At 37.4% G+C, this 24,480-nt stretch overlaps 1 protein-coding gene across 3 annotated transcripts in view; it reads right to left on the bottom strand.

Annotated features, from left to right (window-relative positions):
- Window positions 1–15,381: 15,381 nt before the first annotated feature.
- The window catches only part of GABRB3 (gamma-aminobutyric acid type A receptor subunit beta3), a 235,509-nt gene continuing 226,410 nt past the window's right edge, over window positions 15,382–24,480 (bottom strand). For 2 of the 3 annotated variants that reach the window (XM_027083249.1, XM_027083247.1), the window contains exon 9: window positions 15,382–19,978. In XM_027083249.1, the coding sequence (XP_026939050.1) occupies window positions 19,637–19,978 (342 nt within the window). In that variant the 3' untranslated portion in view covers window positions 15,382–19,636. The remainder of the gene's footprint in view (window positions 19,979–24,480) is intronic. The other variant, XM_027083250.1, reaches the window with a different exon arrangement.

The raw sequence follows: 24,480 nt of genomic DNA, 5'->3' as shown, positions 1-24,480 counted from the left end.
ATTTTTAAAGGTTATACTCCATTATAAAATATTGGCTGGGCTTCCCTGGCGGCGCAGTGGTTGAGAGTCCGCCTGCCGATGCAGGGGACACGAGTTTGTGCCCCGGTCCGGGAAGATCCCACATGATGTGGAGAGGCTGGGCCCATGAGCCATGGCCACTGGGCCTGCGCATCCGGAGTCTGTGCTCCACAGTGGGAGAGGACACAACAGTGAGAGGCCCGCATACCGCAAAAAAAAAAAATAAAAAATATTGGCTACATTCCCCATGTTATACAATATATCCTTGTAGCTTATTTTATACATACTAGTTTATACCTCTTAATCCCCTTCCACTATATTGCCCCTCCCCCTTCCCTCTCCCCACTGGTAACCACTAGTTTGTTCTCTATATCTGTGAGTCTGCTTCTTTTTTGTTATATTCACTATTTTGTTGTATTTTTTAGATTTCACACATAAGTGAAATCATGCAGTACTTGTCTTTCTCTCTCTGACTTATTTCACTTAGCATGATACCCTCCAAGTCCATCCATGTTCTTGCAAATGGCAAAATTTCATTCTTTTTATGGCTTGTGTATATATACAACAGCTTCTTTATCCATTCTTCTGTTGAGAGACTTAGGTTGCTTCCACATCTTGGCTATTGTAAATAGTGCTGTTATGAACATTTGGGGTGCATGTAACTTTTCGAGTTAATGTTTTTGTTTTTCTTGGATATATACCCAGGAGTGGGATTGCTGGGTCATATGGTAGCTCTATTTCTAGGTTTTTGAAATATCTCCTTACTGTTGTCCACAGTGGCTGCACCAAATTACATTCCCACCAGCAGCGTACATTGTGGCCCTTCTTTCAATTCATGTCAACTAATTCTGAAATTCAGGCAACTGGAAAATAAAGTTGGTGATTTTCCACCAAGCTACACCATTGTTTCAAAAATTGTATTCCTAATCCTTAATATTCACTGGAGAACAGAAGCTAATATACTTTCCTGTTAAAGCAGAGCTGATAAAATGAATTTCTGTTTAAGAAAAGCATCCATGCTAGATAGTTATGCACAAGATAAAATAGAATTTAGTTATCACATTATAATTACAAAACAATAACATTAAAAAAATTTAAATCCAGGGGAAAATTCTGCCTTAAACTATTCATTGTTAGCAAAATCCGAAAATATTCTTTTTATCTTTGTTTTCTGGTTTAAAAGTTTTCATTTTTGTCACTGAAGATGCAATGTTAATATTTATCCTGAGGAAGAATGTTAAGTAATTTACATATTCTCCAGTCACAAACAGCAGTGAGAAGAGTCTGACATCAATCAGTCAGAAGGCCATGAGGATGCAGAGCCGTTTATATATCCAGGCCATGTTGGTGTGTGCTGTTGTTCCCTTCCCACTCACACGGCCAGGCTTGGAGAAGCGATAGGGGAGGGGAACAGAACAAGTCAAGGGAAAACATCCACATGTCACTGAGGGTGTCAGCCAATTCACAGACTCTATACGGCACATCCACCTTGCCATCTCTTCCACTCCCAGGGAGGTGATTTTTTTCTTCTACCCTTTTGTTCAAATCAGCTTTAAAAAAGGTGACTTGCCCTGGGTAGGTGTGGGGAAAATGACCTTTAAATTCTATTACCACTTGACTCCCAGGACTGTATTGAAAAACTGTCTCTATGCATCTGAATTGGTTTATTCTTTATATATATATTGATTCTTCAATCATTTTCATAAAAACATCTTTTAAATAAAAATTTTATTCATTAATTATTGAAAACATGAAACACATAGGTACATAGTATGATGAATGTTAAGGAAACTATTTTTATTAACGATATATTTATAGATCATACAAAACCTAAATAGAATTATTGGTTCAATTCAAAGGAAATCTTTTTTCAAAAAACTAAAGTTCACATAAAGAAAAACAGCAAATTAAAAAAAATTTATTGAAGTATAGTTGATTTACAATGTTGTGTTAATTTCTGCTGTATAACAAACTCGTTCAGTTATGCATATATATTCTTTTCATATTCCTTTCCATTATGGTTTATCACAGGATATTAAATATAGTTCCCTGTGCTATACAGTTGGACCTTGTTGTTTAACTATCCTGCATATAATAGTTTGGATCTGCTAATCCCAAACTCCCAATTCTTCCCTCCCCCACCTCCCCTTCCCCTTGGCAACCACAAGTATATTCTCTATGTCTGTGAGTCTGTTTCTGGAAAAGCAGCTAAATTTTTAATATTTTTCTTTTGCTGACAAAGGGGCTTGCAGAGATTTTAAAATAACCATAACTAAAATTAATAATTAGTGTCTATTATTTAATGAGATAATGTATGTAAAAATTTAGTACATGGAGCCCTTTATTATCGTTGTTCAGGTGACAACCAAAGTAGCAATGTATATGCTTTACTAGTGAAATAAGAATCGCACAGCATAACAATTCAAATGGAGGCCAATGACATACAACAGTGAATGCAGACAACCTGTCATAAACAGCTTAAAATAATAAATATACAAATAATTAAATATTTTGATTTATTTAAAATCAAAGTATGAAAGTGGGAGCCTCTGATATTCTGAAGATTCACGTGTTACATTAAAGAGTGAAACCACCATAGAGAGAGGGCTTCTCTGTAGGAAAAGCATTACTTCACTACTCAGAAAGCTTACATTAGAAACAAAGGACTGATCTTTCCTCTGTCACACTGCAGTGCCATGACACAAGGCATTCTCCCAGTTTTGCAGCCATGCAAACCTTGCCTCAAGGCCCAGCTCATGCACCATCTCCTCTGTCCCACCTTTGATTCTACGAGGCTGATTTAGATGTGTCTCCTGTTCTCCACTGTGCCCTCCATGAGATACTTTTCTTTGTATATTACCGTTTTGCATGTCTCTCTCCTCAAGGTCAGCAAATGTATTTTTTCACGTGCCCAGAATCCAGGATCACACTCAATGCCAGCTGGGTGAATGAGGAACCCATCTGAAGCACAACAAAGCCTTCTTGGTGAAGTTCTTCTCGACATCTTCTACAGAGCAGAAATGGTGTTGTTTTGACTCTTCATGCTTCTGCTGGACTAGAGTAAACAAAGATCTTGTTCATTCCTATAAAGTACTTAATTAAGAAGAGTTGTTGAAATGTCAATAAATATTCAGAAGGGAGGTTTCCTTGGAGATAATTTGAAGGTCAAATGATCTGGTTGTGATAAATGAGAGATGATGGTAGAGAAATTATTAGTCATTCGTCTGGATGTGCTTATTAGTCCCTTAGCCGTCGTTAGTGCCACATAGAGAAAAGAAAGGCTGGTGAGGCCCTGGAGAAGTTCAGCCAGCTAGTGGGCAGGAGAAGAAGGGAACCTGGCTCCCCTCCTCTAGCCAATTTGCTCAGCTCCCAGGCTTCCTGGAGTCAATTAGGAGGCATAGATGTGCCCATGCCTGGGACACAAAGCTGTGGGATAAAAATGTCCTGTGTTATGTGGGGCTGACTCCAGAACCAACGTCATATGAAAGCTCCCTTCAGTCAGAGCATCTTCTATCAACTGTTGTCCTCAACCAAATTGTAGAACAGTACCAATTTGGGAATCAATTAAGGGAAAAATAAATGTCTGTGGCCTACACGATTGGATTCTGTGCCTTTTTTCTACTGTGATCTTGACACATTTCCACAAAGGAGCAAAGAGGGAGAGTGGAATAGGGAAAGTTAGTACCTATTAGATTGCAAGTACTTTAATGTAATCTCTCATTAGGAGATGAGGATTATTATCATTCTGTACCAGACACAACTAAAGCTCAGGAAGACTAATTAATTTCTCCAAGGTAACATAGCTAGAAAGTATTTTGCATCCAGGTTTTTTGGGTTCATCAAAGGTTCTTACATATAATTCTCGTAACATTTTTCTAGAGCAAGAGAAAAGTTAGAGAAATTTGGTTCTTTCCTTTTATATCCATGCATTATTTATCTTCTTTTCCCAGACACTTTCAAATAAGGTCTATGAATGAGTTCCTTCTATTTCCAAGAATTTTATTATTGTAAGCCATCATTTACAATGTTTATGATTATTTTTATTATGATAGTTATTTTTACATTTATAAGTGTGAGGATACAAATCTACTGTTTTACTTAGTTTAGTTTGCAAATAAAAATTATTCACATTAAATACCAATACCTCTTCTGGTTATTAAATGATTCCTCGTGTGTTATTTACTGATACATCAGTTGACAGAAGTGATACCAGTATCAATCCCACAATGTGAACTATGAATTCAAGGTAAAGGAAACATATCTGGCTATTAAATTTCCCCCTCAAACCGTTGATAGTGTCAGTATTTGAAATCAGGCGAAAATAAGGATTGTGAATCAAATTACTTTCCTAACTACACCAACAATTGCTTTGTTCTGGTTCTCAAGATTTTGTAATAAAATAAAAAAATTTTATTTCCAAATGTCATCACTTATGAAAAGCTTTTCCTAGTATACATTTCTATTTCATGATAGCAGAGACAGGATATAAAAAGGAATATATGCTTCCTGAACTTTTAATTGATCTGAATGAGCTTTCTTTTACTTGATTTTTTTGAGTCTATATTGCTTCCTTTTTTGTGGAGAGACCAAACGTCATCTATCTTCCTATTACTTCAGAGCTGCCTGATATCAGCTGCTTTCTTGAATCTTAAGCTTGGTTCTTTGTAGCTTATAAAACCTTTATTATTTTTTTATTTTATTTTATTTTTTTTGCCGTATGCGGGCCTCTCACTGTTGTGGCCTCTTCTGTTGCGGAGCACAGTCTCCGGATGCGCAGGCTCAGCGGCCATGGTTCATGGGCCCAGCCGCTCCGCGGCATGTGGGATCTTCCTGGACCGGGGCATGAACCCGTGTCCCCTGCATCGGCAGGCGGACTCTCAATCACTTTGCCACCAGGGAAGCCCAAACCTTTATTTTTGATAACTGATTATATTGACTAAATGTCACTCAGAATCTCTGATATAGATCTTTGTTATTTTTATATTTTTAATTAAATATTCTCACCCTCTCCACCTCATAACTCAGTAACAAAGTCATTTTAGATTTTAGTAGAGTATTACATTTTATGTGGCCACCCTGAGTCAAAGATTTACTTCATTAACATGACAGAGATTGCCAATGTTCCCTTACAACTGTTCTTCTTCCCCATCCTCACCTTCATAGAAGTACAGCCATGTAACTAGGCTGCAGCCAATTGAGGTACGTACAATTCTGAGATGTGTCATTAAAAGGGGAGGGGCCTGACCTTCCCCCACACCTTTCCTCCTTCCTGTTTTTTAAACCTCACATAGTACAGCTGGCATCTAGCCGCCAGTTGAGGATGAGATATTGGAAGGACCCTGGGTCCTTGAAAATTTGGACTGTGATATTTGGGTTACTTCCAAATATTTTGAATGTGATAAAAATTAAACATATCTTACTCAAACCACTGTTATTTTTAAAAATTTTTTTTGCTACCAACCAAACTCAATTTTTAGTAGCTTTATTGAAATATAATTAATATACCATATAATTCTCCCATTTAAAGTGTATAATTCAATGGTATTTACAGAAGTGTGCAACCATCACTATGGTTAAACTTCAAAAAGATATTCTGTACCCTTTAGCTATTTTTCTGCTATGTACCCACCCCACCCCACACCAGTCCTGAGGAACCAATAATCTACTTTCCTAGACTCTCATATGAATGGAATCATATAATATGTTTTCTTTTGTGACTGGCTTCTTTGACTTAGCATACTGTTTTCAAGGTTCATCCACGTTGTAACATGTACTTCATTCCTTTTTATGGGCAAATATTCCATTGTATGGATATACTACATTTTGTTTATTCATTCATCCATTGTTGGATGTTTGAGTTATTTCCACCTTTTGGCTATTAAGAATAATGTTACTATAAGTAATCATGTACACGCTTTTCTGTAAACATATATTTTCATTTCTCTTGAGCGTATACCTATGAGTTGAATTGCTGTATCAAATTGTAACTATATGTTTAATCACTTGAGGAACTGCCAGACTGTTTTCCAAAGTGAATGCACCATTTTACATTCTCACCTGTAGTGTATGAGGGTTCCAAATTCTCCACATCCTTGCCAACACTTGTTATCTGACTTTTAAATTCTATTCATCCCAGTGGGTATGAAGTGGTGATTGGGGTTTGCATTTTCCTGATGACTAATGTGTTTATTGGCCACTTGTATTTCTTTCTAGGAGTGATTTCTTTTCAGATCCTTTGTCTATTTTTCAATTGAGTTTTTGTCTTTTTATTATTGAGATGTAAGAGTTTGTCATATATTTTAGATAAAGACGCTTTTAGATGTATGACTTGCAAATATTTTCTTGTATTCTATGGATTGTCTATTCACTTTCTTGATGGTATTCTTTGAGGCACAAAATTTAAAAATTTTTATAAAGTCCAATTTGTCTATTTTTTTCTTTTTCCATTTGTGCTTTGATGACAAGTCCAAGACTCCTTCGCCAATCCAGGGTCATGAAGATTTACCCATATGTTTTATTCTAAGAGTTTTACAGTTTTAGCGCTTACATGTAGCTCCTTGATCCACTTTGAGCTAATTTCAGTATATAGTGTGAGGTAAGGGTCCAAATTCATTCTTTTGTATGTAACTATTCAAATGTCCCAGCACCATCTGTTGAAAAGACTGCTCTTTTCCAATTGAATGCTCTTGGAACCCTTGTCAAAATCAGTTGACTATTGATGTGTGGATTTATTTCTAGACTCAGTTCCATTCTATTCATCTATATATCTATTCTTGTACCAATGTTATACTGTCCTAATTGTCATTGTTTTGTAGTAAATTTTGAAATTAAGTGTGAATCCTCATACTTTGCTCTTCTTTTTCAGGATTATTTAGCTATTCTGGGTCCCTTGCAATCCCATATGAATTTTAGAATCATCTTGTGCATGTATATGGTCATCAGAGATTCTGATAAAGATTGTGTTGAATCTATAGATCAATTAGGGAGATTCGCCATCTTAATGAGGTTAAGGCTTCTGATCTGTGAACACGGGATGTTCTCCTACTTATTTAGAACTTCCTTAATTTCTTTCAACAATATTTTATATAGGGGGGAAGGTACAGGGAGGGAGAATTGGATAAAAGTAGTCAAAATTTACAAGCTTGCAGTTATAAGATAAATAAGTACCAGGGACATAATGTACAACATGATAGATATAATTAACACAGTTGTATGTTATATATGAAAGTTGTTAAAAGAGTGGATCTTGGGAGTTCTCATCACAAGGAAAATTTTTTTTCTTTTTCTTTAATTTTGTATCCATATGAGATAATGGATGGTCACTAAACTTATTGTGATAATCATTTCATGATGTATGTAAGTCAAATCATTATGCTGTACATGTTAAACTTAGTGCTGTATGTCAATTAACTCTCAACAAAACTCGAAGGAAAAAACAAACAAAAAACACAATGCTTTATAGTTTTCAGAGTATAATTTTTCACTTTGTTAAATCCATCCTTAAATATTTTATTCTTCTTGATGCTATAGTGAATGGAATTGTCTTCTTAATTTCATTTTTGGATTGTTCATTACATGTATAGAAATGCAGCTGATTCTGTGTTTTGATCTTGTATCCTGCAACCTTGTTCAACTTATTTATTAGTTCTAACAGGTTTTTAGTAAATTCCTTAGGATTCTCTATATGATCATGTCATCTACAAATGGAGTTAGTTTTACTTCTTCCTTTCCAATCTGGATGCCCTTTATTTCTTTCTCTTGTTTAATTGCCCAGGCTAAAATCTCCATCACAATGTTGAATAGAAGTGGCAAGAGAAGACATCTAGTTTTGCTTCTGATTTTAGGGTGAAAAATACCTGCTTTTGCACCATTAAGTATGACGTTAGCTGTGGGTTTTGGTAGATGTCCTTTATCAGGTTGAGGCAGACCCTCTGTTTCCGGTTTGGTGAATATTTTTTTAAATCATGAATGGGTTTTAAATTTTTTCAAATGTCTTTTCTGCATCTATTGAGATGATTGTGTGATTTTTATTTTTTATTCTATTCATATGATGTATTGCATTAATTTATTAAAACCAACCTTGGATTTCTGGGATAAGTTCCATTTTCTCATAGTATAGAATTCTTTTAATACATTACTGGGTTTAGTCTACTAGGATTTTTATATTCATATTCATAAGAGATATTGATCTCTAATTTTATTTCCTTGTGATACCTTTGCCTGGTTTTGGTATAAGGGTAATACTGAAATCATAAACTGATTTGGAAAGTGTTCTCTTCTACATTTTGGAAGAGTTTGTGAAGATTTGCTATTATTTCTTTAAATGTTTGGTAGAACTCAACTGTGAAGTCATCTGCATCTGGGAATTTCTTTGTGGGTAATTAAAAAAATTACTTGTTCAATTTCTTCATTTATTACAGGTCTATTTAGAAGGTCTATCTCTTCTTAAGTCTGTTTTAGCAGTTTATGTCTTTCTAAGAATTTGTCCATTTCACCTAACTTATCTAATTTTTTGGTGTACAGTGGTTCATGGTTTTCCTTTATAATCTTTTTTATTTGTGTAAGGTTGGTAGTAATGTCTTCTATTTAATTTCTAATTCTAATAATTTAACTAGTTTCTCTTATTTTCTTGGTAAACTTGTCTGTTTTTTCAATTTTGTTAATCTTTTGAAGAAGCTTTTGTTCTCATTGATTTTTCTGTATTAAAACTCAATTCTCATTATTAGAGACAGTCAGCTTTATTTAAATTATTTGTAAACCCCAGAGACATACTCAGAGTAAAAGTTACGCCTTGCAATAAATCTCCACAAATAATGATTTTTGTCTTAAATAGATAGGACATGGAAAGAGGACATCATCTATCAAAGATTCAGGGCTCTGAAATTTATTTTTTCCCTTTAGCTCACATTTCTTTAACATTGGAGAAATAATACTATTTTTCTATTAAGATACTGTATATAAATCTTGTAAATAACCCAACATAGTAGATTCTACATAAGTAGTTTTTTTCTCCTTCTATTAAGAGACTTATTATTTTGAGAGTGAAGAATAATCACTCTGGTGAATCCAGCAATTTTTTATGTTCATTTTGGTAAGTAAGATCATTTCATTTCTGAAACAGTAATGCTAAATAATTTTTAGTTGGTTTATTTAAAACTATGAATATTTTTTATTCTAAGTCTTACTATTAGACTTGTCTTCTGAAGGAAAGTTTCCTCATTCAGAAAATGAGCAAAGGATCCATAAATGAAGTAGTTGGCTAAAGTGACCAGATATAGGTTTGATGGGAAAAGAAATCCATTGCTAACTCAAGGTAGTGTACTGGAAAATTTTATTGTGTTCAGTCCGTATAATAAAGATAAGAGTAATTATTTGAGGAGAAAAGCCTTTTTGGGACCAAAGACTAGAATTTGATTGTGTCTAAAAAGCTGGTTTCCAAACCATTTGCTTCTGATTCATCTAAAGCATCAAAGCAGAGGTCTGCAATTTTTTTTCCTGTAAAGGCCAGAAAGTAAATAGTTTGGATTTTATAGGCCCATACAGTGGATATAAAGGATGTTAGTGGAATGAGAAAGAGGTGTCCAGAAAGCTGAGGCGTTACTGGAAATCTCTATTTGGAACAATCAGTCCCAGCGGGTCTCCACACTAACCACCACTCCATCCCCTTCCCTCCAACCCATACAATGTGTATCATCACCAGGATAAAACAAGCAAATGAGCAACAACAAATAAGCACAGACATCTTTAATAAATACACTAAAAACAATTACCTATGAAGAGCTAGACTCCTAGAGAGGGCATAAGTAGCCCAGAAAAGAAAAGCCCTTTTTATTTTGGTACTGGGATGCCCAGCATTTAGGTCATCTCTGCTCACTCTAAAATAAAACATTCCTGCTGAAGCCCCAGAAACATACTCAGACCACTCATTTAGTCTTAATAGTTACAGGAAAAAGCTGGTTGTAAAAGAGAAACACACGAGATATATGATACAAAGAAAACCAGATAAAGCTAACTCACAAAACATTTCACAAAAGGCCACCAGTTTTAGAAAGAAAACTACTGGCATAAAAAATACCACAATAAACAAAACAGAAAAATTAGTGTTAAAAATTAATACTTTGGGGATCAAGAAAACCTTTTCTATTCTCAGTGAGATTTAAAAATTAGAGCAGTCTGTACTAAGACAAAAATCAATATACAAAAATCAACTGCATATCCACTTATTAGCAACAATGAGAAATTGAAGTTTTTTTTAAAAAACTACATCATCCAAGAAATATTAAATATAAGGATAAACCCCAAAAAAGATGTGCAAGTCTCTACATTTAAAACCAAAAACTACTGCTAAGAGAAATTTTAAAAGATCCAGAGCAGTTGTTCTCAGCCAACTGTCCATCCCTGGGGACATCTGGCAATATCTGAAGACATGTTCAGTTGTTACAACTGAGGAGGCAGATTTTGACACTGGATCTAGTGAGTAGAGGCCTCAGGGATGTGGGTAAACATCCTATAGTGTACAGAACAGTTCTCCACGACAAAGAAGTATGTAGTCCAAAGTATCAATATGCCAAGGTCAAGAAACCCACACTGTTAGGATGGCAGTTCTCCACAAATTGGTGCATAAATTCATTGTAACCCTAATCAAATTATAAGAACGAATCTACATATTCATATATATATATGAATATATAGAGAGAATGAACATATATATATATAGAGTGAGACAGAGAGAAAGAGAGAAACAAACTGATTCTAAAATTTATATGGAAATGTCAAAACAAAGCCAGGGCTTCCCTGGTGGCACAGTGGTTGAGAGTCCGCCTGCCGATGCAGGGGACATGGGTTCATGCCCCTGTCCGGGAAGATCCCACATACCGCAGAGCAGCTGGGCCCGTGAGCCACGGCCGCTGAGCCTGTGCGTCCGGAGCCTGTGTTCCACAACGGGAGAGGCCACAACAGTGAGAGGCCCACGTACCGCAAACAAACAAACAAAACAAAACAAAAAATGTATTATAAGTCTAAATGTAATACCTAAATCTATAAAACTTCTAGAAGAAAACATATGGAAAAATCTTTGTGACCTATAATTAGGCAAAGATTTTTTAGAAACAATACCATATATATGACCCATAAATGAAAAAAATAGAAAAAATAAATTATCAAAATTTAAAACATATGCTTTCTGAAAAGCTGTTAAGAGAATGAAAAGACAAGCCATGGACAGGGAGAAAAAAGTTAGAAAACATGTTTGATAAAGGATTTTTATCTAAAATATATAAAGAACTCTCAAAACACAACAAGAAAACCAATTAAAAATGAACAGAGATTTAAACAAACCTTTTTTTAGTGAAGACAAAGAGATGACAAAAAACACATGGAAAGATACTCAACATCATTAGTCAATAAGGAAATGCAAATTAAAATCAAAAGGAGATATGACCATGTAACTATTGAATGGATAAAATTAGAAATACTGACTATACTAAGTGCTGGAGAAGATGTGGAGAAACTGGAACCCTCAAACACATCTGGTGAAATGTAAAACCACTTTGGAAAACAGTTAGGCAGTTTTATAAAAAGTTAAACCTACACCATCATAAAATCCAACTATTTCACTCTTAGATATTTACCCAAGAAAAATGAAAGCATATGTCTATGCAAAAGTTGTATATGGATGTTCCAAAAGTGGAAACAATCCAAATGTCTGTCATCAAGTGAATGGATAAACAAACTGTGGGTATCTGTACAGTGGAATACTACTCAGCAATAAAAAGTACAACAACATGTATGAATCCCAAAATAATTATAGTGAGTGAAAGAAGTTAGAGAAAAAAGAGTGTACTCTGATTTCATTTATATAAAATTTTAGAAAAAGAAACTTATCTTTAGTGTGTCATTTGTTGAGAGCACATTAGTTGTTGCTTGGGGATAGGAATGGGTGTCTTAGAGTAGGGTGGAGATTTACAAAGTGGTTCAAGTAAACTTTGGGAGGAATGAATATGTTCAATATTTTGAGTGTGATGATCGTTTCACATATGTCAAAATTTATCAAATTACACATTTTCAACATGTACAGTTTTTATATGTCATTTATACTTCTAAAAATATATTTAGAAAATGAAATAGAATTGTTAAAAGAAAAAGTCAATCACCCCAAACACATAGCTAACAAATGAAATACTAGGACAGGAAAGAAAGATTATATATTAAGGAGCAAACCATTAAGTACAAAATCTGAGTAGTAGGAGCATACGAAAAAAGACAGAGAGGATTTTCTAAAAAATAATATAAGAAAAGTGTCCAGAGCTCAGAGATATAGATCTTTAGATTTAGAGTTTCAACCAGGATCCAATACAATATACAAAAAAGACTCACACTAAATAAACCTTTATGAAATATTAGAAAGATGTCCTAAAAGCAAGTTGAGTAGGGGCATGAGGAGTTGGGGGTTAGTGCATTTAAGTAAATTAGAATCAGCTGGTATGAAACTCATTATAAGCATCACTGGAATGTAAAATACAATGGTACAGTGATTTCAAAGGTCTGGGGAAATTACTTTCAATCCATGTCAATACCTAGCTAACTACCAATTAAATATAAAGGACCAGGGAATGAATTCAGGTAATCAAAGCCTCAGAAACCTTCTGTCTCATACCTACTCCTCAGACATTAACTGAGGATGAACTTTGGCAAAAAAGAAGAATAAAACCAGGAAAGAGGAAGCCATGGGCTATTTAGAAATATTGGAACTAATCCAGAAATCATAGGATGAGAGTTTTGCAGCAGGTCCAAAAGGCAAGCAGTTCTCATTTGTATGGGAAGTCAGTCAATGCCAAGAAGAATATTTTCATTAAGAAAAACAATAACAAACAATAAACTTAATGACTAAGGTGGTAGATAATGTTATATACATGGTCAAGAAAGCATACCATTCTTTCTTAATTAAGAAAAAATAATGCAAATTAGAAACCTCAGAATGGATGTTTATGGGTGATTGGGAGGGAATAAATCTAGGAAAGTCCTAATGCAAACATGCATGTGATAAGGTTTGGATCAACTAAAGTAGTGTAGGAAAAAGTAATTCATTTAATCTGGACCTTAGGAATATTCTCCTTCAAATAGTCCTAGGAAGTCACTGGACTTCTAAATTGGTCTGAGCAGACTGCTTAGCTCTGCTTTGAATGATACTTATATAGTTGATAACATCAAAGTTTTTCAATATTTTTCAACTTTTAGAATAATTTATAAGTAAAATACTGAAGGCTGAAGTACAGTCACAGTGCTGAATGTAAAAGTTCTCAACCTCCATGAAGCAGTAAGAGATGACATCTCTCTTTTCATACATCCTCAACTGATCACACTTTCCAGGCAGAAAAACTCTTAACTATAGGAGTTCTGTTTTTTCCTTCTTCTAATATGTATCTTAATACATTCAACTGAAATACTAAACCTTGAACTGTACTTACTCAATGATGTGAGATGTTCATTACAACCTATAGAGGTTCATTTCAACCTATAGAGTTTATTACTTATAGAGTTTAGAATCACTCTATAAACATAATGTTAAACAGTAAAATCTTATGATTGTAGGCAGAATGTAAATGTTTTTGACCTTGATAATGTAAAAATATAGTTACAGTTAACAGAAGATAGGAGATAAACATGGCCTATAATACAGCATTTCAAGGCTTGACAAGTGAATGATTGTGCACAGCTAATGCTTCAACATGCAAGAGGAACAGTTGATTCTTCTATTTCAGGAAAGGAACTGGAAGTGCTAACATCAAGGTCTCAATTGCTCTGAAAGCAACAGGTAATCAAAATCACTTTTTAATTTTCAAAGGAGAAATTCCCCCAAAACCCAAACTAACAAAAAAAGAAGATAGGGCATGAGAAAAGGGAAAGGGAAATGCGTGGAAGGATGGGATGTGACCACCTTTACCTCAAGAATGGAGAGTCAAGCTGGACCTTAGGGAAATCAGAAATGCATTGCAAGATATTTTCTTGCAATCAATGGCTACCAGGGCCACTAACTAGTTTCCTATTTGGTTTCAAGATGCACACACATACACCCACACCCACACCCGCAGCAGACGTGTTTTAAAGTCAGCCATTTTTGTGGACTGCATTTTTCTTACAGGTTCCCTTTACATTGCTTGCCTATGGATTCTAAGTGGAACCTATTTATATAAAAGGCAAGGGTCATGGAATGTGAGTCCCTCTAATGCCAGGAGTGCCTCAATTGATAACCATTGCTGCTTTAGTCCTATAAGGGGCCAAATGTCACAGGTTCCAAAGAGTTAATCTTCCCTGAAGAATAGTTTTCCCATTCAAAGGAGAGTTGACATTCCCTCTCCTTTAGAAGCTGGTAAGAGGAGGTAGGAAAGAATTGTGAAATGGTGCCAAATGTGTACGTGGCCCGTGGCAGCCACGCGGACCAGGAGTAAGTGGATTCTGGGTGGACCTTGCATTCAGTGAGGCTTTCTTTGTCAACCAAAAGTGAGATGCTTTTAAAAGAAACTTTAAGAAATTTGATCAAAATTCCTTTTTTCTGCAGTTATTGGTAATTTAAACTTGGCATCTGAATGAATAGTGTTGTAGCCTCATGAAGTGAGAAATGTCCCTACTGTGAAGTGCCAGTCCTAGACAGAGAATTAGTGTGAAATATGTCCATGTCAGGGTCCCAAAGTAGACGAGGGAGGTAAAAAACCTGTCCATAGGTTAAAAAATGAAAACGTGGCATGTAAAGAATTACCAAAGACTGTATTATTTTGTTTAGAGTAGGCACATTGGAAGCTAAGCCTCTATTAAACCCTAGCTGGCTGTGGGACACTTTCCTTTTATATATAGCATATACACGTGAGCCAGCAGCATTTCAGGGGCCTAGAAATGTGTGTCAGTAAAAGTTCTGTATGGTTTGAGGTGTCTGAGCATCTTCATTCATTCATTCACTCACTCACTCAGAGACACTGCTTGTTACTTTCCCACTGGAGAGGAAACAAGGGAAATTGCTTTTTAGTCCTGAAAAGCTAAAGAGTAGGGACCAACACCACCTGTGCCAGAGCTTATTGGTAGGTTAGTTTCCTGGCCTTTAATATAGAAATAATTCTCTCTGAAATCACTTTTTTGAAGAGAGGAGCAAGGTGGATCTCTGTGTCTAGTTGTCCTTTGATGTTCAGAATAAATCACAATTTAAAAAAAATGTCATGGTTCAAATTGGTCTCATACAGTCAGTTTTGAGCTTATTTCTTTTTACTTTCAGCATAAGTGAAATGGGAATGTATGACTAAAAATACCTAGAATTAAAATAATCACACTAGTTTGAAAATAGACAAGGGGAAAAAAATCAGCCTTCACATTGAAGTCAGTTAGTCCTTTTTTAATAAATTTGAAGTCATTCATCAACAAGTTTCATATTGTATCTATCACTCAGTTTTGCTGTTTTTTTCATGTCAAATAATACCAAAAAAATTACATCAATGTGCTTAAGCAAAATTGGGTTTTAATTGATCTTTACAATGAAATGAAATCAATGCAGGAATTGATCATGACAGCAATCGCCTATTCCTATTAGAATAATCCTGTACTTACCTTGAACACACTCACTGACTCATGAAGTAGAAATATGAGACAAGAATGACAAAATTGTTTCTGGGGCTTGCCCTAGGGAGAGGCATGGTACATGAGTCACTCTCTGGGAGGCTGCTATTTACCCAGGTGCTGGGAATTTCAGGAAAACATGGCACCTTTCAATGCAGTAGAAGAGGTAATAATCAATCCAAGGCACACTAGTTGTGTCCTGGGAAAATTTAATCCACCTGGGCAGCTCTTTGCTCCACGATTCAATGTTGCCCTGACCAATAGCTCATGTAAGGTGAGAGCTGGACTCTATTCCACAAGTAACAAAATATTTCACTGATTGTTCAGTTTTGCTTACATTAAAATGGCCCTAAATATGAACTGGTTTTCAGATGGAGAGCTAAATTAAGAATTATGGGATGGTTTATCATTTCAAGCCAGGAGATTCAAAGTTGGACACATCCTCTTTTTTAGAAGACACTATTGTGGGACAAACACCAATGGGATTATCTATGAGATGCTGAAAATGAACACCTCCAGCTGCAGTATGCCTGTCCCCTTAAAACCAGTCCCCACGTGCTTGGCATCACCTCTGAGAGGATGATCTCCTTGGTGAAAACGTTAATCCCATAGCTGGACGGTGAGAAGTGTCTTGATGTCAACGACTGAACATGTCCAAAGTTCTGGGTGCTGGCACTAGAAACACATGGTACTACACATATACATGGGACAGGAACATTATCATGATATACACTGAGGTCACTTAGATCAGAGGAAAACGAGTGGGTCATGGTATAGACAGTGAAACCCCCTACAGTCCTGGGGCTGGTGAACAAGAACAATACTTGTTTTAAAGATTACTCTGTGTTATCCATCCTTCTCTGTCGGGATTTTATGTAGTAGGGCTCTGGGATTGTCTTGAATATACTTATATTCGAATATGGGTAATAACAAACTCATAACAAGATTCTTCTGTATGCTTTGAGCCCCTGTGAAGCATTTTGGAAAGACAGGGCTATGTAGAAAATCAACTTTTTATTACGTTCAGTTGTTGAGAAAGAGATACCATTAGATTCCAATTTCAACTTTTCTCTCCTTACTCAAGAGGTCTGGACGAGGGTAACAACCACCTCACATTATGCCAGGGGTCCGCGTTCAGATTTATCAATACACCACACTCACTGGCTCCAGGAACTGCTGTGCAGTAATGAAAGGGCATTGTAATAGAACAGAGAGCCAACCTCGACTCTCTTCTGGCAGCACAGAGTTCTGCTTCTCAACATTTCTCACAGCTTTTAAAAATGGAGAAGCTATAAAATAATTTTATTAGAAGAAGAGTAATTTTTTTCTAAAATGGAGTAAAGCAAACACATACCCAAGGATCTCAAAAAGTCTTTTTTTTTTTTTTTACAGAATATATGTATGTAATTGTGTGTGTGTGCGCGTGTGTGTGTGTAGTTACAAACACTATTTATAGTATAGCTATTATGTTTAACGTCATTGTAGTGTCTACAAAGTTGTGGATCCCAGTCTCGGTGCCAAATGCATATAAAAAGCTCAAAAGCTATTATGACTATACCATGCAAATTTATATCCAGAAAATCTTGGGACGTAGACTGCAGTTCTTCTGAGCCCCACGGGGTCTCTGCTTCTGACAGTTGGGTACCTTAACTATGCATCAAAAACATTTTGAATCACTTTTCTCCCAGAAAGAATTAATGTCACAGTTCTGAATATATAAATTGTACATTTAAATCAACCGTTGACACTTTTGTCCATGTTCATTTGCATTTTGGGGTCCCTCTTCTGCATGTGGAGCTCACTCCTTGAATCACTGATACAGAAGAAGATACCTGAAGTATTGAAAGGGATAAGGTCTTCACAATGTCCTTTTTTTTTTTTTCTTTAACATGTTAACAATGATAAGGCCACTTACAAGGTTTTTCCCAATCTGTTTAACTTTTAGGATTCCCCCATTGTTACCCATGAAAAAAAATTGTCAGAAAAAAGCCAAGGAACAAGAAGTCACTGGCTAGTCTCCAGATAAAAGTAAAACCAGAGAGCAGTGGTTGGGAGAAGATGCTGAAAAAAGATAAGAATGAAAGAGGGGAAAGGGTATAAAAATTGGTCACTGCTTCTAGCATGAGACTTTGTGGTCTGTGTACTACCTGATGGTGGGTTTGACCTGTTACAAACTCTTACAAATTAAAGGTTGTCATCAGCCACCAAGGTAAATCAAGTAGTGGTCAGCTGCTGGGGATAGCCCACAGCACATACACCCGCAAGGAGGGTGGTACCCCTACCAGTGGGGAAAACTGGGGTCAGCTCTGAGAATACTGGGCGAGACTCTGGTCATTGGTTTTGGATAGAACAGAGAGGGTGAGGCATATGTGGCATTTTGGGATAAAGTATTAATTTAGCAGTTCTTTCCTGAATATTTTGCTTTTTTGTTTCTCCAAATGCTTAACTTCACTGTGACATCTGTTTGCACAACTGTAGTCATTTCAGTTTATGGATGCCTGTGATAGAAATATTGTTTACAAAAAATATATCATCTCTTTTTTTTTTCTTTAGAAAGATCTCATCTAAATAGTAAGTTAAGGTTGCATCTATGAAACCGGTGCACCTTGTCTTGTTTCTACGAGCTTTAAAAAGTCCAAATACTGATGAGGCTGTGGATCAGAAGGAACCAAAAGTGACTGTGTTTGTTGTCATGTTGCTCTCCTTTGCCTCAAGAGAACGGTCATGGGTCCCTGGGTGATGCATGGTGTGGACTGGTCGTGTTCCTGCAGCATCCTAGTTACACTAGGAGTAGTTGGATGTGCTTGTGAAATATGTCAGATATAGAAATAAAGGCATGAGGATGTTTCTTGGTTTCTGAAATTGAACAGAAATGTTTTTTGTTTCGATCTTAATTCTAGAGAACAGAAAGTAGTTACATCACAGAAAGAAAATATGACATTGCATGCTGCCATGATAGCAAGAGTAAGAAAGAAAATCTTGGTAAATATACATATATATGCATATTATGCAAATATATTTGATATTAACATACAATGTTATGAGTGATTGATAACTTAAAGACAAGGGGGAAATTCATCCTAGATGGTTTTACTTTAGAGTAACAAATAACCTGAGACGTCTAAGCTTTCCGTTAGATACCAGGCCTAGAAATCCATAAGAGATGTAGAGCACGTGTTCACTAACTGAAATGTCAACTCAACTTTGCCAAAATGTGCTGCCGTGTCCCACATGATGCGGAAGCTGGATCCACTCCAAGTGAGCAGAGAAATACACTGTACAGCAGAGTACTTACAATGAGATGCCATCCATCCCCGATGGGCTTTCAAAAGATGGACGTGCAGACATCAATGTGGGCTCTACCTATGTTTAAGAAACAGGTGAGCGCATACCAGAGGCTCACCCCACCCATGGAACCGTACAGAAAAAGTCTGCCCCACGAAAACAAATCCCATTGCCAAGAAAGCCGAAAAGCCTTCACTTAATAAACTGAAAGAGAGGGTATGAAGTGTGACTGGTTTTAAACTAGCAATACCACTGTATGAGTTTTCGAACAATAACTAAGTTTCTTCCTGATTTTTAAACTAAAACATCTAACTAATGATAGTAAAAGACACATTTTGGGATGATATTGTGTTTCGCGCCCTCATTCTCAAGGCATAATATTTAGACGATGCTTGTCCCTTTCAATTAAAAAAGAAAAAACTATGACTTTCTTTAATATGCATCCTGTGTTAAATTGTCCATAGCTGCAAAATGTATATATGTATGTGTATTTGTTTGACATACACATGGGTACTTACACCTGTGTGTATAAACATATACACATACATCCTCATATACACGTGTATTTTATATATATGCTGAGAAAGTTCACATATATATACAATTGCGTATGTATATATGTGTGTGTCTGTGTGTGTGTGTGTCTGTGTGTGTACAGGTATAAAAACTTGACAGGCAGAGTAATATTTCACTCAGTGTTAAATGAAGTCTTTGAAAAATCAAGTACAGTCACTCAGTTAACATAGTACAGCCAGTAAACTAAGTTGAAAAGAGAAAAAGTGAATGGAAACACGATCCGGGACCATCTGTCTATGGCATTCACATCGGTTAGATCAGGGATTTTAATTTTGAGCTGTGAAGACCTCCTCCGTAGATGGGTCTTCTTGTGCGGGATGCTTCTGTCCCCCATGTGTCGCCCATGCCCTTCCCGAGGCATGCTCTGTTTCCTGTACTGGATTCCTGAGTTGTCAAAGGATATTGCTGAATTCCTGGTATCACCAATGCCACCTGTGACCTCATTCATTTCATTGTGAACCTCTAGCGATGTTAACAGAATATTTCCATGAGCATCCACCTAATTGGAAGAAAACACACATTGTTAGACAGCTAGCATAGCATGCCAATAAACCTAATTTCTACATACAAACCCAGGACAGACTTACGTCATGCAGCCATGTCACATATAGTATGAGAAATTGCACATCTGTCAAAGCCAGCACTCTAGTTTAGTGGAAAGTGTCATTTTGTGGGCTTAACTGCAGGTTAGAGTTTTGATTTCCTTGATTTAAAAATTCTCATGTAGAAAATTAGATAAAATAAGGGGGCCCTTTTCAAATTGAAATTCCACATTATGGGTACAAGTCCTTATTGAAGACAAAATTAAAGTACAAATGTCTTTCAAGATGTTAACAGGTATTATAACCATTTTTCACAACTATACACTGGATAGAAACTATACTCTCCCATTCTTCTTTGGAAGCTGATTTGTCTCCTTTTCTGATGGTACAAAAATATCCAAATTACCATGAAGAAACAAGCGAGTACTGTGATGAATGGACACACCTAATGACCTTGGTGGATTAGATAAAGACCCCCACCCAAATACGATCTCCCCACTCAATTCCGCTCCTGGCAGGAGACCTCCTTTTTAAGAGCTATATTTAAGATAGGCTAAAGTCCTTTCTTACATCGGAGCCAAACTTTAAAATAACATTTTATTCTGTGCTAAATACAGCTTCAGACCTTTCATGATGACGCCAATGGTCCATTTTACTTTTTGGTCTGCCACTAAACTTTCATGGAGCATGCCTGAGGCTAGGCCTTAAGGTAGATGTACAGGAGGTAAGGTTGGGAGAGAAGACTCCCAACGAAGAGTAGGGGCCCGTGCAGATCTCTGAGTGGTGCTTGGACTGCAGGTAGGATGGCCCCAGACACCAAGGTTGTCTAGACACAGGAAGGGCTGCCAACATCCTGGGGCCACTCAGGCTCTGGCACAAAGGCACAAAAAAAGACTCAGAGGTGCCCTCCCCACCCCCCCTTGGTTTGAGAATACCACTCAATTACGCTTGGGGAAGGAAAGGTGTGGTCATCAGGATGTCACCCCTTTCTCCTCAGACCTTTGAGTATGTTATGCAAAAGGGACTTTGCAAACATAATTAAGGTCATGGACCTTAAAATAGAGAGAGTAGCCTAGATTATCCAAGTGGGCCCAATCTAATCACATGAGACCTTAAAAGCAGAGAACTTTCTCCAGCTCGAAGCAGAAGAGAACGTTTGAAAGATGTGGCAGAAATTGAAAGCCAGGAGAATTTGAAGCATGAGGACTGGATTCACCCTTGATTGAGAACTTCAGGGAAGGCCTGAGAAGAAAGGGGCAGCCTCTAGGAGAAAAGATGGGCCCTGGCCAACAGCCAGCAAGGCAATGGGGACCTCAGTCCTACAACCACAAGGAACCATGGTACCCACTGAGTTGGCCCCACTATACCCAGACTTCTGACTGACCCAACTGTGGGATAACATTTGGGTGTTGTTTTAAGTGTTAAGTTTGTGTGGCTGTAATCAAAACTACTACAGGACACAAAAGGGAAGATTTCAGAGGGGTGATGAATTTGAACTGGGCCTCAAGAATGAGTAGAAATTTCTCAGGCAAAAAGCCAGAAAAACATACATACAAAGCCTTGAAGAGTGGCTGAAGTATTTTGAGAAGGGCAAACTAGTGGGACTCAAGTCCTGGAGAGAATGGATGCACACGCTCAACTCCTGGCCCATGCTCAGCTGGAGATAGAGGAGGTGACTGTCATTCTCATCCCTGTCAGCATCTACCTATCACCTTATCATTACAGGAAAGAAAACCTGGTGATGAATGGGAAGCAGATGAGAGTCAAGCCATTAAAGGAATTTCACCTTTACCCTTTAGGTAATGAGAAATAAAAGTGATTTCTAAGTGAAATAGTGACACATTTCTGAAACCCAACTTAAGTGGCAGAATAAAGAATAAATGATGGATTTGAAGGGAGAAAGTGAAGAAACAGACCCTAGTTGGTGTGCACCGCACTGGTCTCTGTTCCTTGAGGGCAGTCTGGGAGCGAAATGCCAGGAGGTGGTAACTGCTCCCCGCCAGCCACTGAAACCCATCCCAGCATTTCCTCTAGACCACGCAGGACACTCAGCAATGCTTCACCACCACCTGGTCATTTCTGCATCTCTGCAGTTAAGAAGGTGGGAAAGGAGTGGAGAGAGAGTTACTCATCACCCTACTCCCACCCAGCCTCCTGGCCCTTCCCGAGCTCCCTGAAGAAATACTCACAATGTGGACTCAGGGTGAAGCAGCTGGCCCACGTTAGCCTGGGTTGGGCTCAGTGTTCCTGTGTGATGAATGAGAAGGGCCAAGGTGGGATGGACTGTGGTCTACGGTCTCCTGAGAATGGAAGACAGCCCACCTGGGGGTGCCGGGAGACACGAATAGACCAAGATAATACCATTCGTATTAGGGAGAAGGCTTTTTATGGAGACCCATTCTTGGGGAAGGAGCAGAGCACTGCCAGAAGAAAATTAAAGTTTTATTATTTTTTTATTCTAAAATGGAGGTTAAAATTCTAATGGGGCTTGTATCTCAAAAGTACCAGGAATAGTAGACCTTTGTAAGGACTTGTGTTCTGTATCTGTTCTTTTCATCGTCTCTCCCTGGAATGATTGGCAGTAAAATCCTTACAACAAAAAGTCTATTTTCCTGTTTGGGGGATCAGTGAGGCATCCATCCGGTGGTTTGGAGCTGAGTCATGTGGGAGGAGCAGCCCAACAGGTAAATGAAGGTGTGGCTGAAACAGGAGGAGACAGCAAAGGAAAGGCCAGCAAGGGACTGGGCAGTAGCATGTCCTCCGTAGAAACCACCTAGGAACTGGGGGTGTGCTGGGGCCACCGGAAGACATCACCTTCCCTAAGAAGAGGGTGGTCTGGACCTGCTTTGGAAGTTGTGGGCAGTTGGCCCTAAGGCAACAAGGAGGTGAGGGTGATGGGCAGATTAGCTGGCCTTTACTGAAATGCACGGAGGAGTAAGAGAAGGTCCTTGCCCTCAAGGGGTGGAACAGGTGAGAGCTTCAAATAATCAGCAAATGCATTTTAGAAGGTACTGCCTATTGCCCTTAAAGCACATTTTAAAATACATGCCAACAATTCCATCTCTTTTCTAGTTATCAAAAATGCCATAATATGCAAATCTCCTTTTATCAAAATCTAGGGGATTATGATGAATGACTTTGTAGAACAAAATACCAATAAAGGAATGTCTACTATTAAAGAAGGAAAGGAGTATTCTGTGATACGTTTATTAGGTAGAACTTTGATGGTTCTAATGACGCAGAATTTCACCTGGCTTTAAAGGTATGTTTATGTATTTTATACATAGTAGCGTGAAGTAATAACCTATAAGGGAAAAGAATCTGGAAAAGATTCTTATGTATGTATACATTCATATTTGCATGTATAACTGAATCACTGTACAGTATACCTGAAACTTACACGATATTGTAAATCAACTATACGTCAATAAAATTTTTTAAAAAAGATATAGTTCTAATTAGAAAAAAAAAAAAGGTACATTTATGAACCTTCCCCCCCTTCCCACTAGAAGAGTGAGAAAACATGTGGCTTCAGTGGAACCAAACAGATGACAAACACTACTCATTCATGGACACACATTCCCTGAGCACTTACCACATCCAGCCCCAGTGTCCACCTTTTGGTAGATGCAAAGAATGGGATGCTGTCTAGGACAGAAGGCACAGTGGCCACATGAAATGTGACCTGCTATCTATCTCCGAAGCACAGAGCATGTGCCCTGGAGGTTAGAAGAACAGGGACAAGTCCACCTGCTTGGAGTGGGGATTGTCAGAGGCAGGATGGGAACAAGTGGTAGACAAAATCAGGAAAACATCATAGAGAAGAGCATCTGGGTTAGGTCTTGAAGGAGGGGAGATGTGGACAAAAAAGAGAGGGATTCTGGGAAGAGGGAATCAAAGGCAAAGAGATAATAAGGTGTATGGTGATTTCAGGAAGCCCACAGGGAGAGTGAAAAAAACATAAGAAGTAAGGTCAACTGGATGCTGAGTTGATTTTTCAAGATTTAATGACAAATCTGTAAGAATCAGTATCCTGTCTTCCCTTATCACTGTGGCCAGTTTTGTGCATTTGGAAAAGAACTTCGGAGGGTGGGTCTAAGTCTGCACTCTTGGATTCCAGTGAAGGAAACCCACCCTGAGGGAAGCTGAACCTGATGTTGTCAATGTTTACAAAGTTGGGGTGCCAGGGTGCTCTGACACCGGTGGCTGCCTCAAAGCTGTTTGAGAACCAATATGGCTGCATCGCTCCATTTCAGAGTGGGGTGAACAGCTACAATGGAACAATCATGTCAAAAGGAACTTGAACATATACATGGAATTAATAAGAATTTAGAGTAAATTAGTTTGCCTGCTTTTGACATAGTTTTACATTTGCATAGTTTTCATTTAAACGTGAACCAGTGTGTAGAAAATTTACACTGAAACTACTAGAAGGTATTTTTTTCTGCAAGAATTAAAG

The sequence above is a fragment of the Aethalodelphis obliquidens genome, unplaced genomic scaffold (assembly GCF_003676395.1).
Source record: "Aethalodelphis obliquidens isolate GAN/ISIS:26980383/991018 unplaced genomic scaffold, ASM367639v1 scaffold49, whole genome shotgun sequence".
NCBI lineage: Eukaryota > Metazoa > Chordata > Mammalia > Artiodactyla > Delphinidae > Aethalodelphis > Aethalodelphis obliquidens.
The sequence above is the reverse complement of the archived record's forward strand: the minus strand, read 5'-3'. Positions and strand labels throughout refer to the sequence as shown.